The sequence below is a fragment of the Colletotrichum aenigma genome, assembly GCF_013390185.1.
Source record: "Colletotrichum aenigma strain Cg56 chromosome Unknown KSG_Cg56_contig04, whole genome shotgun sequence".
Taxonomy (NCBI): Eukaryota; Fungi; Ascomycota; class Sordariomycetes; order Glomerellales; family Glomerellaceae; genus Colletotrichum; species Colletotrichum aenigma.
The window spans coordinates 1,695,535-1,716,972 of record NW_023500910.1 but is presented as its reverse complement, the minus strand read 5'-3'; the positions used below and the strand labels follow the sequence as shown (position 1 = coordinate 1,716,972).

General features: G+C 53.5%; 4 protein-coding genes across 4 annotated transcripts; 2 read left to right on the top strand and 2 right to left on the bottom strand.

Moving 5' to 3' along the window:
- Positions 1 to 5,858: 5,858 nt before the first annotated feature.
- Positions 5,859 to 6,200, top strand: CGCA056_v006327 (uncharacterized protein; the record flags this gene model as incomplete). The annotated part of the gene is made up of 1 exon (XM_037321578.1): positions 5,859 to 6,200. The coding sequence occupies one exon, from the start codon at positions 5,859 to 5,861 to the stop codon at positions 6,198 to 6,200; it is 342 nt and encodes a 113-aa protein (XP_037179407.1).
- A 4,716-nt stretch (positions 6,201 to 10,916) lies between these two features.
- On the top strand, positions 10,917 to 11,911 carry wsc1 (Cell wall integrity and stress response component 1; the record flags this gene model as incomplete). The annotated part of the gene is made up of 3 exons (XM_037321577.1): positions 10,917 to 11,265; positions 11,333 to 11,823; positions 11,897 to 11,911. 3 exons carry the CDS (start codon positions 10,917 to 10,919, stop codon positions 11,909 to 11,911), a joined length of 855 nt encoding a protein of 284 aa, XP_037179406.1.
- Positions 11,912 to 14,741: 2,830 nt separating this feature from the next.
- On the bottom strand, positions 14,742 to 16,532 carry CGCA056_v006325 (Vegetative incompatibility protein HET-E-1; the record flags this gene model as incomplete). Its single annotated transcript, XM_037321576.1, has 3 exons — positions 14,742 to 15,417; positions 15,673 to 16,170; positions 16,261 to 16,532. The coding sequence occupies 3 exons, from the start codon at positions 16,530 to 16,532 to the stop codon at positions 14,742 to 14,744; spliced, it is 1,446 nt and encodes a 481-aa protein (XP_037179405.1).
- Positions 16,533 to 17,044: 512 nt separating this feature from the next.
- CGCA056_v006324 (uncharacterized protein) lies at positions 17,045 to 20,837 on the bottom strand (the record flags this gene model as incomplete). The annotated part of the gene is made up of 3 exons (XM_037321575.1): positions 17,045 to 20,505; positions 20,557 to 20,607; positions 20,666 to 20,837. 3 exons carry the CDS (start codon positions 20,835 to 20,837, stop codon positions 17,045 to 17,047), a joined length of 3,684 nt encoding a protein of 1,227 aa, XP_037179404.1.
- Between the last annotated feature and the right edge of the window lie 601 nt (positions 20,838 to 21,438).

Genomic DNA, 21,438 nt, shown 5'->3' with positions numbered 1-21,438 from the left:
CTCTCGTCAAACATCAACAATTGATTCGAATAAAAGCATCGACGATGAAAGAGAACGGTCGCGCGCAGTCCTCAGGGTCAAGTTACGCTGTGACCCGGACGCGTCGCTCACGGGGCTGCACGATCTTAATAATCGTCCTTGCCTGTGTCCTGGCTTTCTCATTCTTCAAAGGCAGCAGAGAAGGTTCAAAAGTGAGTCGCTCTGCTCGACGTCAGGCAGTGTCAGAAGCTGCTGCTATTTGCTCTAAGAACTAACTTCACGCGCAGGATGGCGCGATCGCGGATCGACGAGATGTGAGGTCTCTAACCCAGGAGAAAGATCAAGTTCGATTGGGCGGTCCTATGGTAGGAGAACCAGAGTCAGCTGGAGATTCGTTTTACGCGTCGGATTTACTCGCAAAAGCCGCCAAAGACAAGCCTGGTTTTCCTCCTCCTGAGGGAGAAAACAACGGAGTGGACGGTTCGGCTTTCTCCAAGGATGCCGACTTTTATGCATCGGATGCTGTTGCAAAAGCAGAAGAGGCAAAATTAAGGAAAGGAAACACATGAAGTTTTCAGTCGATGAGATTACGCAATACCCATAACCGCTTGACGCTACCTTTCCAACCGAGGACATTCGCGCCAGACGGCTGAGGCATTTTGGTAAGCTTGATGCACAAGCATACCGTGAACACTGAAGATTGCATTATTGAAGCTACATATAAACAGACTTCTAGATATTAGAGCCTGTGAAATGCCACTCCGTTGGTGGCAGTTGCAGTACGATATCATGCGTGCATTGAAGGTCTAGTTGCAAAACAGTCTAGAGGTCTCGATGGCAAAATGCCATCGCACACAGAGGAACCTCGAAACCAATACGAGTGTATTGCTCATCAGATTGATACTAACTGTGATTCGCCGTAGCACGACTGTCATTCGATCAGGTCTGATGTGATCATGAATGATACAAACATATGATGCAAAGTTAAAAGAAACCACAATTGTTTCTGGGTCCATTGTCAATAATGTGAATCATGTTCGAGGAGCTGATGGTGAGTTTACGAACCAATCCTCTTCTAATATTCACAGTAGAGAACTTTCAAATACATCATACTACAAGCTCAAAAACTTCCTAAAATCACAAAAGGCCATAGACATTCCAATAACATACTGATGGCAAAATCCTGAAAAGGTCAATACTTTATGCAAACACATTACATTTCTCTCTCGGATCTTACTACTAGTAGATGGAGGACTTCTTACCCGTCCTTGTGTATCATTGTGGCAACTGGCGTAACGTTTCGTGCTGACCAGACGATTCCTGTCACCCCGTGTGACGCGTGACTAGAACCCAACACAGGATCCCGCCTTGTCCAGGGTCGGCTTCATGCATAATCAGGGATCCGTCGTTACCGTAGCATACGGTATGTGCAATCAAAGTGTTTCCGTTAAGACCTCTCGCCGCTTTTCCGCATCACCGAGTCATTCATGACTGAATTCAGGCGGGGGATTAAATTTGAGAAGAAATCAAATCTTGAGCTTTACACTAAGCCATTGAAACCTTCCATATTATCGATGACAATCGAATAAATGGGACAGCCCCAGAATAATGTCATGTGTAAGTTAATAAATACTGTTGTATTATCGATGATTAGTATTTCTCGAACAATTCTCTCTTGTCAAATACTAGACACAAACAGGAAATTCGTTACACCTGTAGCATGAGATCCATCTGAAGTAACTTAAACAATGGAAAACTTGTGATACATACCAGAAAGGAGCACATTGCGGAAGACAACTTGGAGATATTTTCTCTTGACAAGTTACCGGAGTACATTTCCCAAATAGGATGACCCCAGCAAATGACCTAACGAACGGTTTCCTTTTCTACTCTTCAAAGACTGCTCGGTCTCTTGGATTATGGTCTCTTGCCCACATGTATCCGTGTCATGGTTGAGTTAATGAGAGCCTCTCTTGATCTACTGTTGAGGCAGTCTGAATGGTCACTGAGTTACAAGTGCTGAAAACCTGGTTGTGCTCGAGATTTCCCATGGACGAGAAGAATAGACGAAACGCTTTAATACCGTCACTCATATTATGCACAGGCATTATCAGATAGTAGTAATACTTAATATTAACCATGGAGTGGTACACAGAATATCAAGTCAAGTCAAGTCACGGCCAACAACTCAGTCGCGAGCACCATCATCAAAGCAACAGACGTTGCTTCAATAACTCGCCAACCAATCACCACCTTTGCCGTTACCCGTCACTCATCGTCTGAGCACAGCAACTAAGCCAGCAATTCATATGCGGATCACCGGCCTCCGGCCTCCCACGCGGCTAAGAATCCATCACGTTGATCCGAACGCGGCATTTTCCACGACCTCTCAGCCCCCGATCCTTACTAGGTTCTCCAGAACGTCACGCCGTTGCGAACGAAAACGCCGACTAGTCACCCACTAGTCCATGAAATAGAGCAGCCGAGAAGGGAAAAACTTTAAATACCCCCTTAGTGCCGTTCCCAAGTAGCTCTAGAGTGTCGAGAGGCAGCTGAAGGGACGCAGACAGAGCGTCGAGTACCACCGAGCTTAAAAATCCTTTTACTGGGCACCGCTGCCAAACGCACGCGGCCAGCGGTACGAATTAAACCCTTAGCCAGGAACGCGCGGCCACGGATCCCACTCACGGCTCAAAGGTCGCCCCTTTCCACGTCCGTTTTCAGAAGCACGCACCGAAGGGGGCAATCCCCAGCTAATCCACATCAATCATCAATTGAACACCAGTTCGGACGATTTTTGACGGCAATGTGGGAGGTAGAGGGTTGCATGTAGGGCTTCTTGTTCACTATGTAGTGTGCGAGGCGTAATTCACGGAACCCTTCTTGAACTCCACCGGCAACTTGCAAGGCAGCATCTCCATTTTCATCACAATCGGGTTCAGCCTCTCCCCGTGGCGAAAGAAAGGGGCCGATCGAAGTTGATCAGGAACATTCGAGGCCTGGATACATGACGCAAGAAGCATGCGTGCCTGAGAATGCCGTTTGGGAAGCAAAAAGATACACGATGGTCTAGACTCGATCGGCGCTGGGTGGGCTGGACTGTTCGGCTTTGTGAGTGGTGAGCGGACAGGTTCCCCTCAAGACGCGTCTTGTTGCTCGATTCGATGTGGAGATGTAAATAGGGCCTGGTTGGTGAGGGACACACACTGGGGCTCTTGCGGCTCCGCCCTGCGTTCGAACATCCAACAACGGGCCAGGTTGGGGACGCGAGAACGAGCTGAAGGATGGACTTCTGTGACGGCCGATGAGGAACTATCGAAGAGACCAATGCAAGCCAATGCCCCGTTTGACGTATCTTCTTGCTCGGGATACTTTTTCCTTTCTCTTTGTTGAAAGGAACCTGGACGCGGCATATGCAGATGTTCCTGTCGATATCGGGTCTAGAACTGGAACATGATCCACATTTCCCGAGAGCGAAGGCAGCTGAAAGGATGCGCGCGATCTTGTCGCAGCGGCACAGCGGGTGTTGTGGGCGGCAGGCGTGAGCCGGGCTTCCGGCTCGTGGAACCTGGTTTCTACTTGCCTGCTCGCTGCGGCCTGCAGGGGAAAGGCGTCGCGTGGGGGCTCGGAATAGCTGGTTTTCCCTATTCTGCTGTTCGAATTCCGTGGGATGATCATCACGTTAGGGCTGTGGCATTTTCACAACAAGGCGATGTCCCAGTGGTCCTCTGTAATCATGAATGAGGAACAGGCGATCAGGCAAAGTGCAGATGCGTCTATGTTCTAGATGCAAGCTCTGCGGGCAATGGACGTTGAAGCTAAGAGCTCTAATTTTGGCCTCCGACGGCGTTGTGAGCTATGCGGATGGAAATTTAACCCGTGATGTTGAGGAATTCCACTGAAAGGAGGATGTGTCTTTGGTATATCCTCGAAGTGCGAGATAAAAGGCGATGCGCATTCTTTGAAGACGTGAGCCATCAAGTCGGTACAGAAAACTGCTAGTGGGCCAAGTAAATGTAAACATCAAGCCAGCGTTGCGGCCTCGTGTAATTAAACATTTGAGACTCGGTCTCAGCCGGCTGACGGGACTGCCACAAGCGAAGAAGGTTATGTCCGGAAAAGGACGAAGTTTCTGTCCCAGTCGTTACGTGCCAGGGCCGTTCACACCCAAGCCCTAGGAATCATGACGCTGAGATAAGACCCTGAGGTTGCGACTTCAGATGAAAGGGCGAAATAGCATGTCTGTCCCGCTATCTTCGGGACGGCGGGCTCGGGCCTCGAGGGGGGGATACTAGTTATTATTAGGGCCATGGCGACCCGGCGGGATGTGTGGTAGGGCCAGCGGGAGATAGGAGGCAGAAAGCCATCGTCATTTGACGGGACGGATCCATTTGGAAGCCGTCGAAGCCATCAAAGCCATGAGAGCCCCTTGGGGATTGATCTAGGAGGGCCATGTACTTGTTGCATGGGCGACAGCGGCGCCAAAGATGAATGCGATGGAGATGCACTGAGCCGCACGGGTAGTTCCAATCTCTCTCCTTGTCGGCGTTTAAAGGGGGCTCGGGATCGGTCCCCGCTCGTCGCGGAGGGCGAGGAGAAGGATCGGTGGCACAGCGATTTGACAGAACCCTGAGAACGAGACTGGGCCGCGCCGATGGCGGTTTGGACTATCAGAAGATGGGACGGCCGGTCTGCTGCTTGGGGCGGGATGGCTGTGCCTTGCTTTTCGGGTGACTCGTGGGTTCATATGTCTCTGCTTGGCCTCTGGGCATAGCTGGGAGGGCATCTATCAACTGGGAAGGTGCCCCGGGCACACTGACTCGATTTCCATCTCCAGAGCATCCACAACGAGGGCGGCACGACATTTGTGGGTTTATGATGTTGGCTGTGCAGGATCGCCCCTGTAGAGACGCGTGGTTGTGGACAGCGAGTGGGTGGTTGGGGACTGCATTAGAATAAACAGAACAGCGCAGAATGAGTGCGGTATGCAGTCCCATACGGCGTCGTAGTCACAGGATGGAGTCGGCGGGCACGGCGTTGGTGCGGTGAGCCTGAATGTGTTGGCCGGAGGTCGCAGGCCAGGAGGAACCGGCAGCCGGGTACCGACTCGAGATAGGAAGCTCAGGGGGCCGATCAGCGGGAGAGATGGAATCCCTAGAGTTGTATTCTTCGGGATGCGACTCGTGGGCTATGAACGCTGCTTTGTCGGTGGACTACTACTACTCTGAAGGTGGGATTAAACTGCGGGAGAGAGGTTTCTGTGCATGTTCAGTTCAATGGTTTGCTCGTATTAATCAAGCACGATGGGACCCGTTGGAACGCCGGGAAAGCTTCCTTCGCGAATCACGGCAGAGCCGGGATGGATGCTTGATGCTTGGGCAAGCAATGAACGGTGCACGCACTCGAGCGACAGTGTTGCTTTTGCGACTGACGGGTGGCATCTGGCGATGATTGCGAGAGTCCGGCGTGTCGGATCCTGTCGGCAGATTTCTTTTTTCACACCAAAGCTCGACATGAGCGAGATTGCATGTCTGTTCGTTCGCTGAGGGTTGAACAGCGCCAGACGCAGGGCAGAGTTGACGGCAAGTTCTTAGCAGACAGGGAGAGCGTTGCTTCTTCAAGAGGAGGGGGGCTCGTTTTGTCAGCTGGGAAAAGGGCCCCCAATCAACTCACGACGGTGTAGGTATGTATGCGCGACCAACAGCGGGCTTGCTGTTGCAGAGTTTGCCTGCTGACACATTCTTCGAGGACGAGGCCTTGCCGGAATGCTTTAAGTGAGGGCGAAGTGAGGCGAGGCGAAGAGAGAGAAGAGTCGCGGATACAGGGCGCGCAGCATCCTCCAAACTTGCTGGCAAATGAGTATGAATGCGAACCCGAAAATGGCAGAAGCAAACAAGAACGCGGCTGGCGACGGCAAACCCGACCTGCTATTTGCTGCGATACTGGCACATGCCATTCTCAGTACACGCCTGGAAGATTACCAAAACTCCTTCGGTCGAGATGGCGGCGCGCCTGGCATGCAGATGATCCTCGAGACATTCGACATCATCTCCTCCGCTCTGGGCGGCATTATCGATTACCCTAAAGGCCTAGATTCCGCTGCATTCAGCTCCCTCGTTCATCCTTGCTGGAGAGTCGGACTTTGGTGCATCGAGGGAAGAGTTCTGTCTACGATCAAACAAACCTCCTGCAGACCGCCGAACCGCAACGCTATGGAATGATCAATTATCTCTTATTGATTGCTGAGGCTGTGCCCACAGCACCAACGAGGAAGAAGGAAGAAAAAAGCAACTTGGCCCAGGCCAACCAGGCAAGACCTGCATCGGATGTCCAAGTGTGCGGACGACTAAGGACAAGCTTCTCGATTAAGCGTTTCTCTCCCAAACTCCACCCCCTCTCTTCCGCGGCCCGGCCGGGATGTGCGTGTACACGCACGTATTGAGTCCACTGCAGCCAGAGAGAGTCTAGGGGACTTGGAGAGCCCTGAAGAGCGCTGCTGAACCCGTTCGAGGCACTGCCTCTGCCCAGAGGAGCACCCCTGGAGGATCTCATTCTGAATTGGAGGAAAGGGGAGGCTTTCCCCCTTTGGATCGGGTTGCTTCTTGGGGACGTTTGGCCCGGAACACGTTTTTTTCTGGCGTGATGGATGATGAATGCTCATTTGAGATGTCTCTTTTTTTATCCTCTTACCGTTTCGCAATGAGTCCCGCGTTTCTGTTCACTGCTGTGTCATCCCGTATCACGGGCAATGAAGAGAGGAATCAAGACTCGATAAGAGCCAGACACATGAAATGCACCACTGCACACCATCATCACCTTGATGGCAGTCTTCGAAGGATCCCGTCAACATTTGAAAATGCTCCCATGTGCTGTCCCAATGCAAGCCACCTGCTCACGGCCATGCAATATTGATGACAGATTTAGACATTTTCATCAGAGGATGAACGGGCACGCTGTAAGCCTCTCTGCAAGCCTTTCCCAAGCCTCTTGGCCCGGCCGCCCGTCTCGTGTCCTCTGTCCCCAAGAGTCCCAAGAGAGACACACTGGGGGGAGTGGCATTATCCCGCTGCCCAATCTCGCCTCCATCTGCTGCTGCCGTGCCGAGTGCACACCACTGCACATCCAGAACAGAACACCTGGAGATTCGCTAGACGGGTCTAGACTGCGGGCACAGCATTGTACTCAACGGCGTTTGATATCCAACGTTGTGTACGGGACATTGTAATGCCACGGCATAACCCAGGTGGTTGATGATTCGCAACGGCTTTCTGACATGCAGTCTGCAGCCTGTCATTGGGAGCAATCAACACCTAGGTGTGGCGTACTGATGACCGCACATTCAGCCATCATCATCACCAGACAGGGGCTTCAATACCGGCTGATTTCTCATGCGCGGGCGTTGCATGTACGAAGACACGCACTCACATTCACATTCATAGTCTCCTCCCCAGATGCAAGGCCCAACTCCCTCTCTCGGTAGTCGCTCGGTCTCCAACTCGGCCAGCAGCCAATCTGCCTTACCGATCGCGGCCCTCATCCGGGGGACCCATCCCAGTGGCACCGTCTCCATCTCCCATCTCCAGGCGTGTTGTTGGCGTCGGACAAAAAATAGCTGACGACAGCGCCCCAAACGATAACGGTGCTGTTAAACCCACTGCAGACTGCTGGTAGTGTGAAGCAACGGACAAATGAACGCCGTAGAGAGGCCCTCGGCCGCCTTCGACTTCTTCATATTTCTACCGTTTGTTTCTCTCGTTTCAAGTTTCAACCTGCGACTCTGGTCAGCCCCTTGGCGGGTTTCGTTTTCACCAGCCCGTCGTTTGGGGCGACCAGCTGCCGTCAAGACGCAGAGAGAACAGGATCAGCACCAAGGCAAAACCTGCGACCAAGCCTCCAATGAGGCTTGTCCGTGTCGTGTGTTGCGCTTTGCCCGCCGCGAGCCGTCAATCATCAGCGGTCGCAAAAGTATGAGGTGCCGTCAAATCGCCAGGGACAGGCCGGTGATTGATGGCTGTACGGACAGAGGAGAAGGGAGACAGACCAGCAGCTACACTACTACTACTGCACGCTGGAGCCCCCATCCATAGTCCGTCCGAACAGTCACTGACGGGAAGGAGTCAAACGCCAGAGACGGAGGCACACTCCTTTGCCGCCCTGCACCGCCTTTGCATACACTCAAAGTTCAGACTGTTCCCCCTTCCCAAGCACGTTCAGCTGGGCCGCCAGTTGCGACGAAGCCCAGGAGGAGGAGGGCATTTTGGCGTGGCCGAGCGAAGGTTCATCCTGTCAGGCTATCGTGGCACCAAAAGCCAAAAGGTTGCAACGGACGCCGGTGCGCAGGCGTCCCGTCAGACCGTGTGTACGGCCACGGGTACCTGTGTTTGTGCGGCGGCACAGTCGGCTTTTGTGTACTCCATTGGTCGTCCCAAAGCCTGCCCCGTCCCAGGTTCATCCAGATGCACTCGTGTCTGGGATACCGTATGCAGCGCCAGGCGCGTGGCACCCTGACAATCAGCGTCAAACGAACACACACACAATGGGCTGCAGGATGAACAACGGCCCAGCAGATGAAAGGAGAGAGAGGACTCGTGCTTGTGCCTGCCTGTCTTCATCAATTTGCCGCAGTGTCGCACAGCAGGATACCGGCTCCAAGGCCGAATCTCGCTTCCACAGGCTGCGCCGCTTCTGTACCATCGAGGCTAGATTCTGGCTGCTGGCGTTTGCAGTTTCTCCCAACGGCGACGGTTCATCATCACGACGGTTTGAGCAAACGGCTGTAACGCTCTTCCATGGGGGCATCAGCGTACGGTTCCGTGGTTGGCTCGCGGCTGGCAGCCGGGCGATCGGGTGTGTGTGCCTCCAAAAATGACTCTCCCCATGAGGGAGATCACGAGCATGCATCGCCCAAACCAAGGAACATGGACATGAACCAGGCTCAGTCTTTACAACTCGACAGGATGCCCCCATTCATAAAGCCGTCTGGTATCGTTAGATGATGTAGCGCGTGTGTCAAGTTATCCACCGCCTCCCCCTTTTTTTCTCCTTTGGCACATAGTGTCTGCACAACCACGAGTTATGAAGAACCGCGACGACCTTGGTGGTGGTGTGTTGCATTTTGTGAAGGATTGAATTGGAAAGTGGATCTGATCACTCGACGGCTCGCGACAGCGTGTACCGGGAACCGTTGCTCATGTTAAGACGCAACGAGGCCTCCCAAGCCACGCTGCTAACAGGGTTCCGCGCTCTCAGACGGTAGAGTGTACGACCGCGGCCGATGCTGCAAGTGATCTGCACCAGTCAACTGCGCCCCTCGACGGTAATTCTGGTTCCTGAATTCTTGCCAGGGAAGACCTGATCCGGGACCCCTGCTTCGTTCTGCTGCGGGAACATCCAATCGTCGCCGACGTTGGACAGCAGGACGGGTAACCTATTCCAATGGAATCCAATCAGATGGGCTCTTGGCCAGGCACGGCATGAGGCCATTGGACAACGGCGGCCGCGTCAAGCCTGCTGCCCAGTCTATTCCCAAAACCGCCTGGACGCCAGTAGTAGCGGTTTTTTCTCAGCTCGACTGAGTGTGTGTGTGTGAGTCCAGTGTCTCCTCTTCAAGTCACTCTCTGGGTCTGTCTGGCAACGCTCCCCCAAGCCCAAGAGAGGAGGACTTGCTGCCCGTCTTTCCACCCCTGGCCCCATCACCCCTCTCAGTGTTGCCCCGTCTCGTAGCGCGTGCGTGTGTGTGTGTGTCCCGTCTGAAGGCCTTGGATATTGCCGGGGACCCCCTAGGCTGTGACTGATGCTGCTGCACCACGCTGTTCAGGGCTTGTCCCGGTACGAGCCATTCCCTCACAGACGCTGACTGGCCGACGTGACGGCGCTTTTCCCTTCTGTCGAGAGTGTGTCCACCAGCAGACGACATCGCTGTGGCCCTCTCGACAAGCCCTTCTATGCACGAGTTGTGCACACACCAGATGGCAGAACGGGTCAAGAGACGGCCTAAATGACCCTCAGACGGACCGCCAGAGACTGTAACAGGCAGACAGAGAGAGAGAGAGAACGGTAGAGTTGTGCGCGTGTGGGTGGGCGAGGACTTACATAGAGGACGTGTACGTACTCTGGGTTTACACCCTCCATCTGCTCCCCCGAGCCCCCCGGGATGCCGCAAAGTGGACTCGCAATCTCGCTTTTACTCCTCATCTCAACCCACTCCGCGCTCGTTTCCCTCTTTTCAACAAAACAAGCCATTCCCTCCAATTCCACCCGCTGTCACTCGTTCCTATCTCCTCCCCTCCCCCCCAAGTCTCTCCCTCTTCCATCGCCTGTTACTCATCTTCGATCCGCCAAGGTCTCCTCCTTTCCCTTGCTCCTTTCGCGCTCTCCTTCAATGTCATTTACTCGGTGATACCTCTTTTTCTCCCCCCAGCAAAAGAGACTCGAAGGACACACACGACAACAAGAGAAGGGTTTTTCGACACGAAGGCAGCACGCAAAAGAGAAGATCGTAGGCCCGCTGTGCCCGTACATTCTTTAGGACTCTCGCCTTGTTTCCCGGACGCACGACCTAGACACGGTCCTGCCCGCCCCGACACGCTCGCTCGTCAACATCGACCAACACCCCCGATCAACCGAATCAACGTATTCAATCGACCGACAACTGTCTAATCGAACGGGAGGAATATCAATCAGCAAAGAACAGAAATCGAGGACGTCGCCGAGAATTTCGAGTTGGAAAAATCACATCTGGTGGCCGATTGAATCCGCACGAGCCATTTAGCCCCTGACCCGTTCATCGACCCTCGAACCCGCAAGACACGACACACGAACCTGTCACCGTCTTCGAGTCCTGGATCAGATTCGAGACCGCCCTTCATTCAATCTGCTCTTTTTTGTTTTCTTTCTTTCCTTTCCTCACTCTCGCTATACCCCCTCAAATCGTCATTATGAAGTTCTCATCAGCCTTCCTGGCCGCCGTCTCCGTCGGCGTCGCCACCGCCCAGTCATCAACCGCCAGCTCGGTCCTCCAGAGACCAAGTGAGAACCCAACAGTAAACGCCGTCACCTCTCACGGCTGCTACAACGCCAACGGCACATCATGGAAGATCTACCCCGTCGACGTCACGAAGCTCAGTGTAGGAAAGTGCACGGATGAGTGCAAAACGAACCAGAAGAAGAACGTCGCTGCTCTGAACGGAGAGGACTGCTACTGCGGCGACGACTACCCGCCCAAGATCAACGTCGTCAAAGACGAAAAGTGCAACTTTGGATGTCCAGCATACCCGCTGGAAGCTTGTACGTATTTCCATTTGAAGCCGCTCTCACAATCGAAGATCAAGAAGTAAGCTGACACGAGCATCAGGCGGTGGTGTCGAGGACGGCTTGTTCTACTCCGTCTACAACACCGGTATCAAGATCGTCGTCGCCGACGAGGAGCCCGCCACCACATCCGCCTCCTCCACCGCGAAGGCCACCACAACAAACGCCGGCGGTGCTGTCGAGACCATCATCGAGACCCCGACGCCGCCGCCCGCCGAGACCACCGCCTCCGACGACAGCAAGAAGAGCGGCACCAACGTCGCCGGCATCGCTGCGGGCGTTGTCGTCGGTGTTGTCGCCATCGCCGCCATCGTCGGAGGCATCTTCTTCTACGTCCGCCGCAAGCGCAACGCCGAGATCGAGGAGGAGCACCGCCGCAACGCCGCCGTGAACGCCTTCATCGGCGGCTCCAAGCCCCCGAGCAGCAGCGGCATGTCCATGACCGACTCGCGCATGGATCCCACGCTCGCCCACCGCCGCATGAGCGACGGCAGCATCGCCGACAACCAAGATTACTCGCGGAAGATTCTCCGAGTAAGTTTTTCCCCTCTTCACAGTGAAGAATGTGAGACCCGGAGAGCGACGAAAACTGACATGATATGCCTAGGTTACCAACGCATGAGCACCTCACTTCGTGACGACGAACGACCTAGCCACTGGCTTACTAAATTACTTTAACATTCTGGCATCCGTGGCGTTTAGAGGTGTTCCTATTTCTCCGACGCTGGCTTACTCGGGGAACAAATCTTCCGATAAAAAGAACGACCAGTGTCGTCGGAAATTTCATATGTATCATGGTGTAGGGAACATATCTCGGATTTACGATATGGGTTTGCGTTGGATCATCTTCATCGTTTGGACACAAACCGCCGTCGGCACGAAACACCCTACGCCGTCCACTCCTTTTGCGATCACCTTTAGACATTTCTCTCGGATAACTCACACCTACAAATCAAGGGAGGGAGACGACATGGGGAAATACAAAAACGTCTCGGGATGGTTTGGCCCTTTCTCTCCCTCCCCTGATCAAACCTTCGCCAATCAACCCCATCAATCACCCACACACAACAACATCATCATCAACATCTTAACGCACAAACGTCCTGGCCCGCCAATCGCCCCCGCTGGGCACTTTTCGCTTCTTACGATTCCCTCTCTCCGGGGGAGGTATTGGCGCCGGCCGAGATATTTTACAATCTTCTTGCTTTTTAAAAAATCTCATCGGCGGCGGTTGGGGATATCCTTTTTTTTTATAACGACATTTGATGGAAAGAGTTGCGACGGAGTATTGGTGGCGCCCTTACCCCCATCTTGTGTGTATAGTACAACGGCTCCCTCATATTATGGACGTCCGCGGCGGTTCTTTTAACAATGAAATGGTTTACATATACGGTGGTCTTGTTTTTCAATTATTGCCTGACAGTTTTCCTCATTGGTCAAGAGCCGCCGCGCGACGAAGGGACAAAAGAGGGAGCCGGATTTTTTTTGGGACAGTGTTGGGCTAAATAAAAACCCTCTTCTTGGTTAAACGGGCTCTTTTCTCGACGGAAAAGAGAACATGGGGTTCCAAGGGGTTTGGGGGTTTTCTCGTGGTGCTGGAAATCTTTCTGAAAGCGTGGTCGATTGTACTTGAAGGATTTGGACCGTAGTAATCGAACATTCAAATGACCTCATATCTCACTGCACACTTGGCTTTTGGCGAACGACTTCTGACAGCTTTGCGCGTGGGCTCCCAACTCACGTATTCGCATTGACGGGATGATCTTGACAGTGAACAACGGCCGTGAACTGGTGGTTCCTGGGGAAGCCCACCGACAGCCGTTGGGTGGTGGTGGTGTCTAAACCTCCGAGCGCCGGGCCCTCCGAGCACCGAGCCAAACGGGCGGGCACCGAGCTCAGCTCTGTCACTATATCACCGGGGAAGACTGCCTCGAGAAGTTCAAAGTCACCTGACCAGACGACGAACGGGCTGAGCCTTTTTCTCTCTCGCGTGTCTTCCAAGGTTGCCCGAGTCAAAATTTCTCCGCTGGTGTTCGCCAGCCCCCAAGCGGCGAGAGAAACTGCGCCGCCTGCCCACCGACTGGGCCACTGAAGGGCGGACCGAAGGGACCCAGATCTGGGAGTGAATTAACCTTGCTAATTAACGCTGTCTGCTGCCCACGGCCCTGCCCCGTTGCGTGCGCCTATCTGTTCTCTGCCCGGTTTTTGGGTTGCTTTGGAAGAAAGGCCTCCCAGCACGTGGAGACAAGACAGAGTCAAGAGGAGGAGGGAGAGGGTGATTGGGCGCGGCAGAGGGACAGAAGGACAGAGGGCCAGCGTTTGTTAGGCGCAAGACTTGGGTGGTTCTCAGCTGGTGGGTGCGCTGGGGAAGTTATTATGGGGTGGGTTGTGTCATGTTAAGGACCCCTGACGATCGTTTTTCGGCGGTGGTTTTTTTTTTTTTTTTTTTTTTTTCCTTTCTGTGTGGTTGCTGCGCAGGCCGCGCTAAGAGGGAAGACGGATGTACGTGGGTGTCAGTGTGTGTGTGGTGGTCGGCTGACCAACCGGTCGGCGCTTGGACTGGTCTTCATTGGTTTCGGCGTTGCTCAAGGCGATACGGAGCACGATGGAGATCTTCTTTCTTTCAGTCGACGAGTGGTTTTGGAGGGGGTTGGTTTTGAGTGTGATGTGTTGGATCCTTACTTGCTGCGTTGTTAGGTGTGCTGTGTTATGAATGGGGGGTCTTCTTTGTGACTTGGCATATGGAGGGGCGGACCCTGATCCTCTGGCTTGATTTATCCCACTTGGGCCCCCCGTCCGCCCCCGACGCCCCCGTTTGCCGGCTTGGCCTGACGACATTTGACGGCAACCCGGACACACGTGAGTTTGGTACAGGTCATTGGAGGTTATATTTGACCTACGGCGGTATATGATGAGCTTGGAGGCCTTTTGGGGGCTGGGAGGTGTTTCATCAAGGGAGTCCCCGAGGGGATAATATTTACCGTGATTTACTGGTGTCCACGGGAGCCCTACCGTAATTCGGGTTCGGGGATTGGGTTGTGGAGTTTCTGTGGGCATTTTGATGTTTGCTGCCTTACGGGAATTTGGGTCCTATTCTCCGGTCTGATTACGGTTTGCTGGGTCTTGTTTTGATGGCCTGATAACAGAAAGACGAATGGGGGAACCCTTTGGGTCGATGGTCCTGGCGGGCGGGCGTGTCGTTCGGCGCCGAGACGGTGGTCGGGCTTGGGAAGATGTATGAGGATCTTGGAGGTCGGGTTTGAGGGTGTTGTATTTTGACGAGCGGGATGACGTCGGGATCGCTGGGGGATGAAACGAGGATCGGCTGTTGGATTTCTCTGGGTGCGGCGGGGACTCTGGAGACGAGGGCACGAGGTCTTAGAGACTGATCATGAACAGATCTATCTTCAGCCAGTGATGTGAGATACTCAAATAACGCGCTTCAGAAAAAACTACCACTTCTTCCTCTCCAGTCGCTTGGACCATCTCGGTTTCCGCTCGCCATCAGGTTCCGGTAACACGGCTTTTCTCTTTCGGAACGGCATGTCGTGGCTCTGAGAAGAGGTCGCCCCGTCACTCTCATGATCGGAAGCCTCTTCAACCTCCTCAACAGCACTAGACCATGTTGACAGTGAAATAGTGATCACAAGTTCATTCACCACCGCCTCTACCTTCGTATTATTGTCACCCTCTTCTGGTGAGCAGTTGCATTTGAACAAAACGCTCGCTTTTCGCCCGTACAAATGACTCGACTTCATAGTGCTGTATTCTTTGGACAACTCTTTCAGACCCATCCTGGCGTATCTCAAGATGCCTTCCTCCCTAGGGTCTCCAACTATCCCCCAATGACTGTCTGCCGGATCATCATAGAAGAATCTCACGTCCATGTCTTTGTTGACCAACTTATTGATCACCAACGCTAAACGTAGTGGTTTCAAATCCACCGGGCTTATATAAAGCAGGCCACAAAAGTCGTCGGAGAGGGCGTCGCCGCAGAAGTTGAATGTGCAGCGGTTCCATGCGGTTCCGGGCCATGCGGCCAAATGTGATGTCTTGAATCCCTTCCGAATTTCAATCGGCTTTGACGCGAAGCCTTCAAGAGCCTCACTGTCTTCCGGATCTACCACCCTGCGACAATAGGCACCTTCTGGATTTGTTTGACAACTTGACCGGTCTTGTAGTCGACAACAGCTCTCTGATGATATGCGCACAAATCCCTCTTTAGTGCTCAGAAGGGATATGAAAATTTCGTGAGGTATGTCACAAGTAAGACACTCCATATGAAGTGGTATCTGGACGCACTCGCTTCGAGGGGTTGTAAAAATATCAACATTCAATCTTATCCCTTTATTCTCGAGTCCTGTGCCAGGCCTTAAGGCGAACACTTCGCGACTGATGTGGCCAGAAGACGCAAATTGTTGGGGAGACGTGGCGAAAAGTCCCCTAAAGCTTTGGGTTGGCAGGGGTGGTCTGAAAGGAGCCAGCCAGGCGAATATCGACGTGTCTAAATGCAGGCTCGCGATATTTTCCTGTAGTCGTTGGAATGCTTTCTCGCCCTCGCCGTACAGCATCGGCATGTTGATATCAAAAACACCAAGGAGGCAATATGCGATATCTTCTGGCCGGGTGGTCTCTCGATTCGCTGCCCAAGACATCTTGACTGCGACCAGAACGTCCTTAAGTCGTTTAACCATCTTCAACACGTCAACGTCTATTGTTGTGATAGTGGCCAAAGTTGACACGTTGTTCTCCTTGGTGAACCTGAAGTTCCAGTTGGCGTCGTAAAATCTGATATTAGCTGGGGCTATGAGCTCTTGTAAGGTCCAGCCACGACTGAACCATTTGCAAGAGGCCATCTCTGAAATGTCGTAAAGCTTCTTGCTATGCGACATTATCTTAGATGCCGAAGATAATGGCGCAAGATCATCCAACCAAACGAAACATATAGCTGAGGTTCGGTACCACACAAACATGGCATTGATGGCTTCACTCAATTCGGCACTGCTGGTTTTGTCGATGCAGCAAGTGTCGATCCAGGCGTACCGCAGGTCTTGTTTCAATGCCAGCTTGCAGGTTTTGGCGATTTTGACGAAGCCGGTCCTTTTCATCGCCTTTGGAAGACGCTTCATATCCTTGAATGACACTTCGTCGTCGCCCCACGTGTGCGAGAGGATGGCATAATCGACCGACGACGGATCCACAATCTGCTCGAGACGCAGTGTCTTGGTGTTGATGAGCCACATCTTGTCGCCAAGAACGAGGTACGGAAGGTCAAGGACGGGGGATCGAGATGGAGGAAGGGTGAGAATGGAGAAAGAGTGAGAGGAAGAACAGCTGAGGGTTTGCTTTGAGGAGCATTCCGCCCAAGGCTTGACGTCGTCAGATTCTGGAGAAGAGGTTGAAGAAGGGAAAATGACATTCGCAGCCTGATTTCCAGGCGGCTACTGTCACGCGCTTAGCATCCTGCTGAGACAGCTGCCTCGAGGACGGCTGCGCCAGCCGTGAGCATGCCGATTCCGCCAATCATCTGCGGCTACCAAGCACCTGCTGCCAATCTTGCAGCAATTGCTGATGTGGCCAACACATTGTGGCGTCCATATTTGGAATATAAATTTCGGCATTTCCGTCAGACAGCCAGTCACGTGGGCCATAGCCCTTACCTTGTCTAGGCACCGTCTTGAGTTCCCAAAGATGCATATGGAATACTCCATTTAGAGCAGCATTGTTACTGGCATTCGTTGCGTCTGTCTTACGCTCAGTCTACATCAGGCGCTTCCAGCTTCGAGTGGATGTCACTCTCCGCGCATTCCGCGCGGTGCTTCCTCCAATCCTTCTTCTGACACTCCCCACTGCAGTACTTGACCTGCAAGCAGCGCGTACACTTCTTCAACTTTGTACCGCTCTCAGCCCCCGACTTGCCACAGGCTCTGCACCTCTCCACCTGCTGCTGTCTGCCGCCTCCACTCCTTCCCCAGGTCTCAAAGTCGACGCAGTCATCCACGAACGGGACCGCGAAAGTCGGGCTGATGGCAATGCGCGTGGCATACTTTGACGCGGTATCCCACTCGGGAAGCGCAACGAAGTTGTCCGGCAGTTTTCCCTGACCGCACGAGCAGAGTACCTGCTTCCCCGTCTCCGTCGATACGGGCACCTTGCCCGTCTTGCGGTACTCGCACGACGACTTGTGGTCCCAGGTGCGGGTGCGCTCTGCAAGCGAGGGGAGCACCTTGCGCCAGAGGGTGAGCTCCGCGTCGTCGACGCTAATTTGGGCGCATTCGAGCTCGCGGAGCATGAGAAGGAAGGGCTCGAGCTCGTGGATCATTTTCTCGGTGAAAGGGATCACAGCGGCATCGAGAACGACGGAGCCGGAGGCAGGATCGAGACGGACGGCGGAGACGAGGATGAGCATGTGAACGCCGGTGTCATCCGAGGCGTGGCTCAGGCACATCAGACCAGTCTGCCCTCCCTGTAAGCCCGAGGCGAGCATGAACATGGTGAACACGGATTCTTTGAAGTTGAGGCGAGTGGATCGGGAGATGCCATTGCCGCGGCCTGCTTGGGCTTGCTCGCGGACTTTTTTCTCGCCGAGGGAGAAATGACAGGCAATCATGTTGACCATGAAGCGGTTTGCGGCCTTGTTAGTTATATCGATGATGGGAAGGCGGTCGAGGTTGAAGTGCGGGGTGTTGAAGTCCACCGGAGTGTGTGATAAGCTCTTTGCGAGGGTAGTGGGGAAGGTGAAGTCCACAAGAGGGCTGTCGACGCCTCCGCCTGTGGCAGGGGCAGCAATGGGCGCGATGATTTCGAAGTAAGATGACTTGCGGGCGATTCGGATCTTTGCTTTGCCTTCGCTTGCGTCAACGGGTATTGGAAAGGTGATGGGGTAGATGTGCTGCTTCTTGTCAAAGACAACGTTAACAGTAAACGGAGTCACTTGCTCAGTCTCGATGGGAACTTTATCGGTGAGTAGCTTCTTGCCCTTGGCGGAGAGGAAATCGAGATGGCCAGTGATAGTTGCTATCTTGTCTTGCTCTGCTGTCATGTTGGCGGTAAAAACGGCTTGAGTCTCTCCCTTCGCCTCTGTGGCAGACTCCGCGACGGCACCGGCGGCCTCGCAAGTCGCGGGGTATCGGGTCTGACTAGGCAGATACTCTGTGATGAATACGCTGGATTCATCTGCCAGCTTGCTTTCGTGAACCTTCAAATCTTGGCCAAGTGTTTTCTGGTAGACTGCAATGTTCTGGGCAGAGCTTTGAACCTCGAGACGTACGAAAGCCGTCTTGCGCTCGACTTGAAGCGCGGAAGATGGGACGTAGAATGACGCGATGAGAGGTGAGTTACCGGCCCATCCGGCGGGATCAGGCTCAACTGTGACGGAGAACGTATTGGAGGATTCTCGGTCGCCACTAGGCTTGACGGTGCCCCAGACGAGCTGCACATCATCGAAGAAGTTGTGCCACTTGTGGTCGGCATCCTTGCCGGATACCAGGGAACCTCTGACGGTGGGGGACGCGATCTCCGCCTGGTGCGAGCCAGTAAACATGCGTTTGATCGCATTGTTCGGGACCACAAGGGTTACGGCGACAACCTCTGGGATCGATTCCCAGGAATCGAAACCGCCGAGGTTGCGGTTTGGCTTAATTTCTCTCTGAAGCCAAGGTTCAGAAAACAGCCCCTGGGTGTGCATCTGCAGCGAAAAGTCTTGCCGCAAGTTGCCAGTGAACATGAGGCTTCTTTCGAAAGAGTACTTCTCCAAGAAGAGGTTAACTGTGCGATCAAAGTCGGAAACAGATAATCTTAGCTTGAGGTAGCGCATGAGGGACACCAAAGTCCCTCGGTGGAAGTTTGTGTAGGCTGTATTGCGAATGAGCTGAGCCATCGATGCCTTCGATATGGAAAGAAGCTTCATCGGGTTTTCATGGGCAAAGATCTCGAGGTAAAGCTTAAAGAGCACGCCTGCAAGGACCTCAGGGTCAACCTGAAGTGGCCCGGTGGTGTCAACTCCGGAAAAGAACCTGCTCTGCTTCCAGTTTATGCGAGTGTGTAGCTGAGTTTGGACGTCCTTCTTGTCTTGCAATGTGCCGGCCATGAAACTGATTAACATCTCGTCGACCCATGACACAGCGGTTGTGTTGGTCCAGTATTCCACTGCGCTGGCACCAAGAAGCAAAGACACAGTGGGCCCGTGGCCGTAGAGAACTCTGTCGAATCCTTCCTTGCTTGTGTCCTCTCTCTTCAGCAGAGTTTCCGTGAACACAGAAGACCATGGCTGAGGGGTAAGCAACGGAAGCGCGGACGTGAGGAGGTTGATCGTGCCGACGTGGTCTGCGAGGTTGGATGTATCGATGGCATCAAAAGAGGAGGGCGCGGCTAGCTTGCCTCCGTAAGCATCGGGATCCAGACAAAAGGGCCTTGAGTCAAACTGCCTGCGATACCAACCAGCTGAAGTTTCCTTTGTGGAAACAAAATGCTGAAGAGTCTGGCAGAAAGCAAGAGCCTCGCTCGCGACGAAGCGGATCACAAGCTTTTTCTCGCGTAGGAGTTTGCCGCAAGCAGTGCCCCATTCGCGAAACTGGGTTTTGGCTGCTGCGAATGCCATCAATGGTCCATCCTTCGGATCGGGTTTCAAGGGAGACGCGTCGGTGAGGGCTGCGAAACCGGTCGCAAGGTGAAACCCGAGGATTGGGTCGGCGCCGTGGTGCAGGACTCTGTGGTTTGATAAGGGGGCGATGAACAGAGGATTAGGAATGTCACCGGACCAGCTGTGATTTGGTTTTGAGGTGTCAAAGTAGGCATCGGTCGCGTTGGTGATGGCTTCGAAGTTTCCCGTCGAGAGAGGGGCAGCAGATCGCATGCCGGTTAAGCTTTGTCCTTCGCCGCCCATGACGACCTTTCTAATTTCTAAAGATCGTTTGATGGCAGATTTGAGGGCAGCCTCCTGTCCAGCTCGATCGTCTGCAGAGGCAGTGTCAAAGCATGTTTTCCAGATTGCGCGGATGTCATCAAAGGTAGCCTCATCGACGAAGGGGAGGACCTTGCCATAGGAGCTAGCCTTCCAAGAGTTGAATGATTCGGATGCAGCAAGTAGTTTCTCGAGCTGATTCGAGAGAAGCTGAGTATCGGCCTTGGAGATGCGTAGGTCGTAGAAGAGATTCCAGGCTGTGTTGCCGGCGGCGGCGTTATCGAGGAGCAATGAGAAGAGCAAGACATCGCGAGCTTCGAGACGGTCAGTTGCGGCAGAAAGGGACATCGGAAAAAGTCACATACCAAGAGTTGCCTCATCCCAATCGTTGCATGTCACGTCGAATTTACGACTCGCTATGAGGAGGTCAGTCGCTAATCCGTGAATGCATGTCACATGTGGGTATCGCCGCACGCAGTCCAACCTCGTTGTACGCAGTGTGCAAGATGTTTCTCACATCTCCGCAGCCCAGAAGAAGTAAATTGGCATCAATTCCTTGGGGCAGACCTCTAGCCAAGTTGACGGCAGGAGTGTTGCCTACAGGGTAAAAGAAAGAGATTGAATTGGCGACCGTTGGGGTGAGCATCTTGGCGGCGGCAACGTATTTACGACAAAAAGCCGAAGCTTGTCACGAGTAGACAGAGCGTTCAATCAAGTACTTATTGGCTGTCAGTATAAAGATTCGTAGCCGAGGAGGGGTAACATACGGTCGAGCGAAAACTGGATGAAATAGCCTTGTCCAAATTTGAAGCCGGCGACTGCTCATCGAACGAGGCAACGAGGGGTGAACGTTGCAGTGAGGGGCAGATTCCACCAACTACCTGAGGTAGGGGACCTATCCAGGAGCTGACGTCTTAAGTAGGCAGGCCAGTCAAGGCTCGCGACCAGAAACAAACAAGCAAAAGCCCTTGAGGTCAAGAGAAGGAAGAGGATCACCGATCTGGCGAGTAATGCAGGCTGTCGACTCCCGTCCAAGCCGATCAAGGAAATGTGACGATCGTGTGTAGTAGCTGCTAGAGCTCCCTTCGACAGCTGCTCGCGGGGCATTTTCCTGAGGATGCCGTGAGTGGCGGCAGCTGGCAAAGGCTTATCAGCCACACGATCCAGAGCACGCCGCCTGGACTGGACGTGGCAGAAAAAGCTCAGTGGGTCGTCAGCCACAGCAGCTGCACCTGCCGGCTGCGATG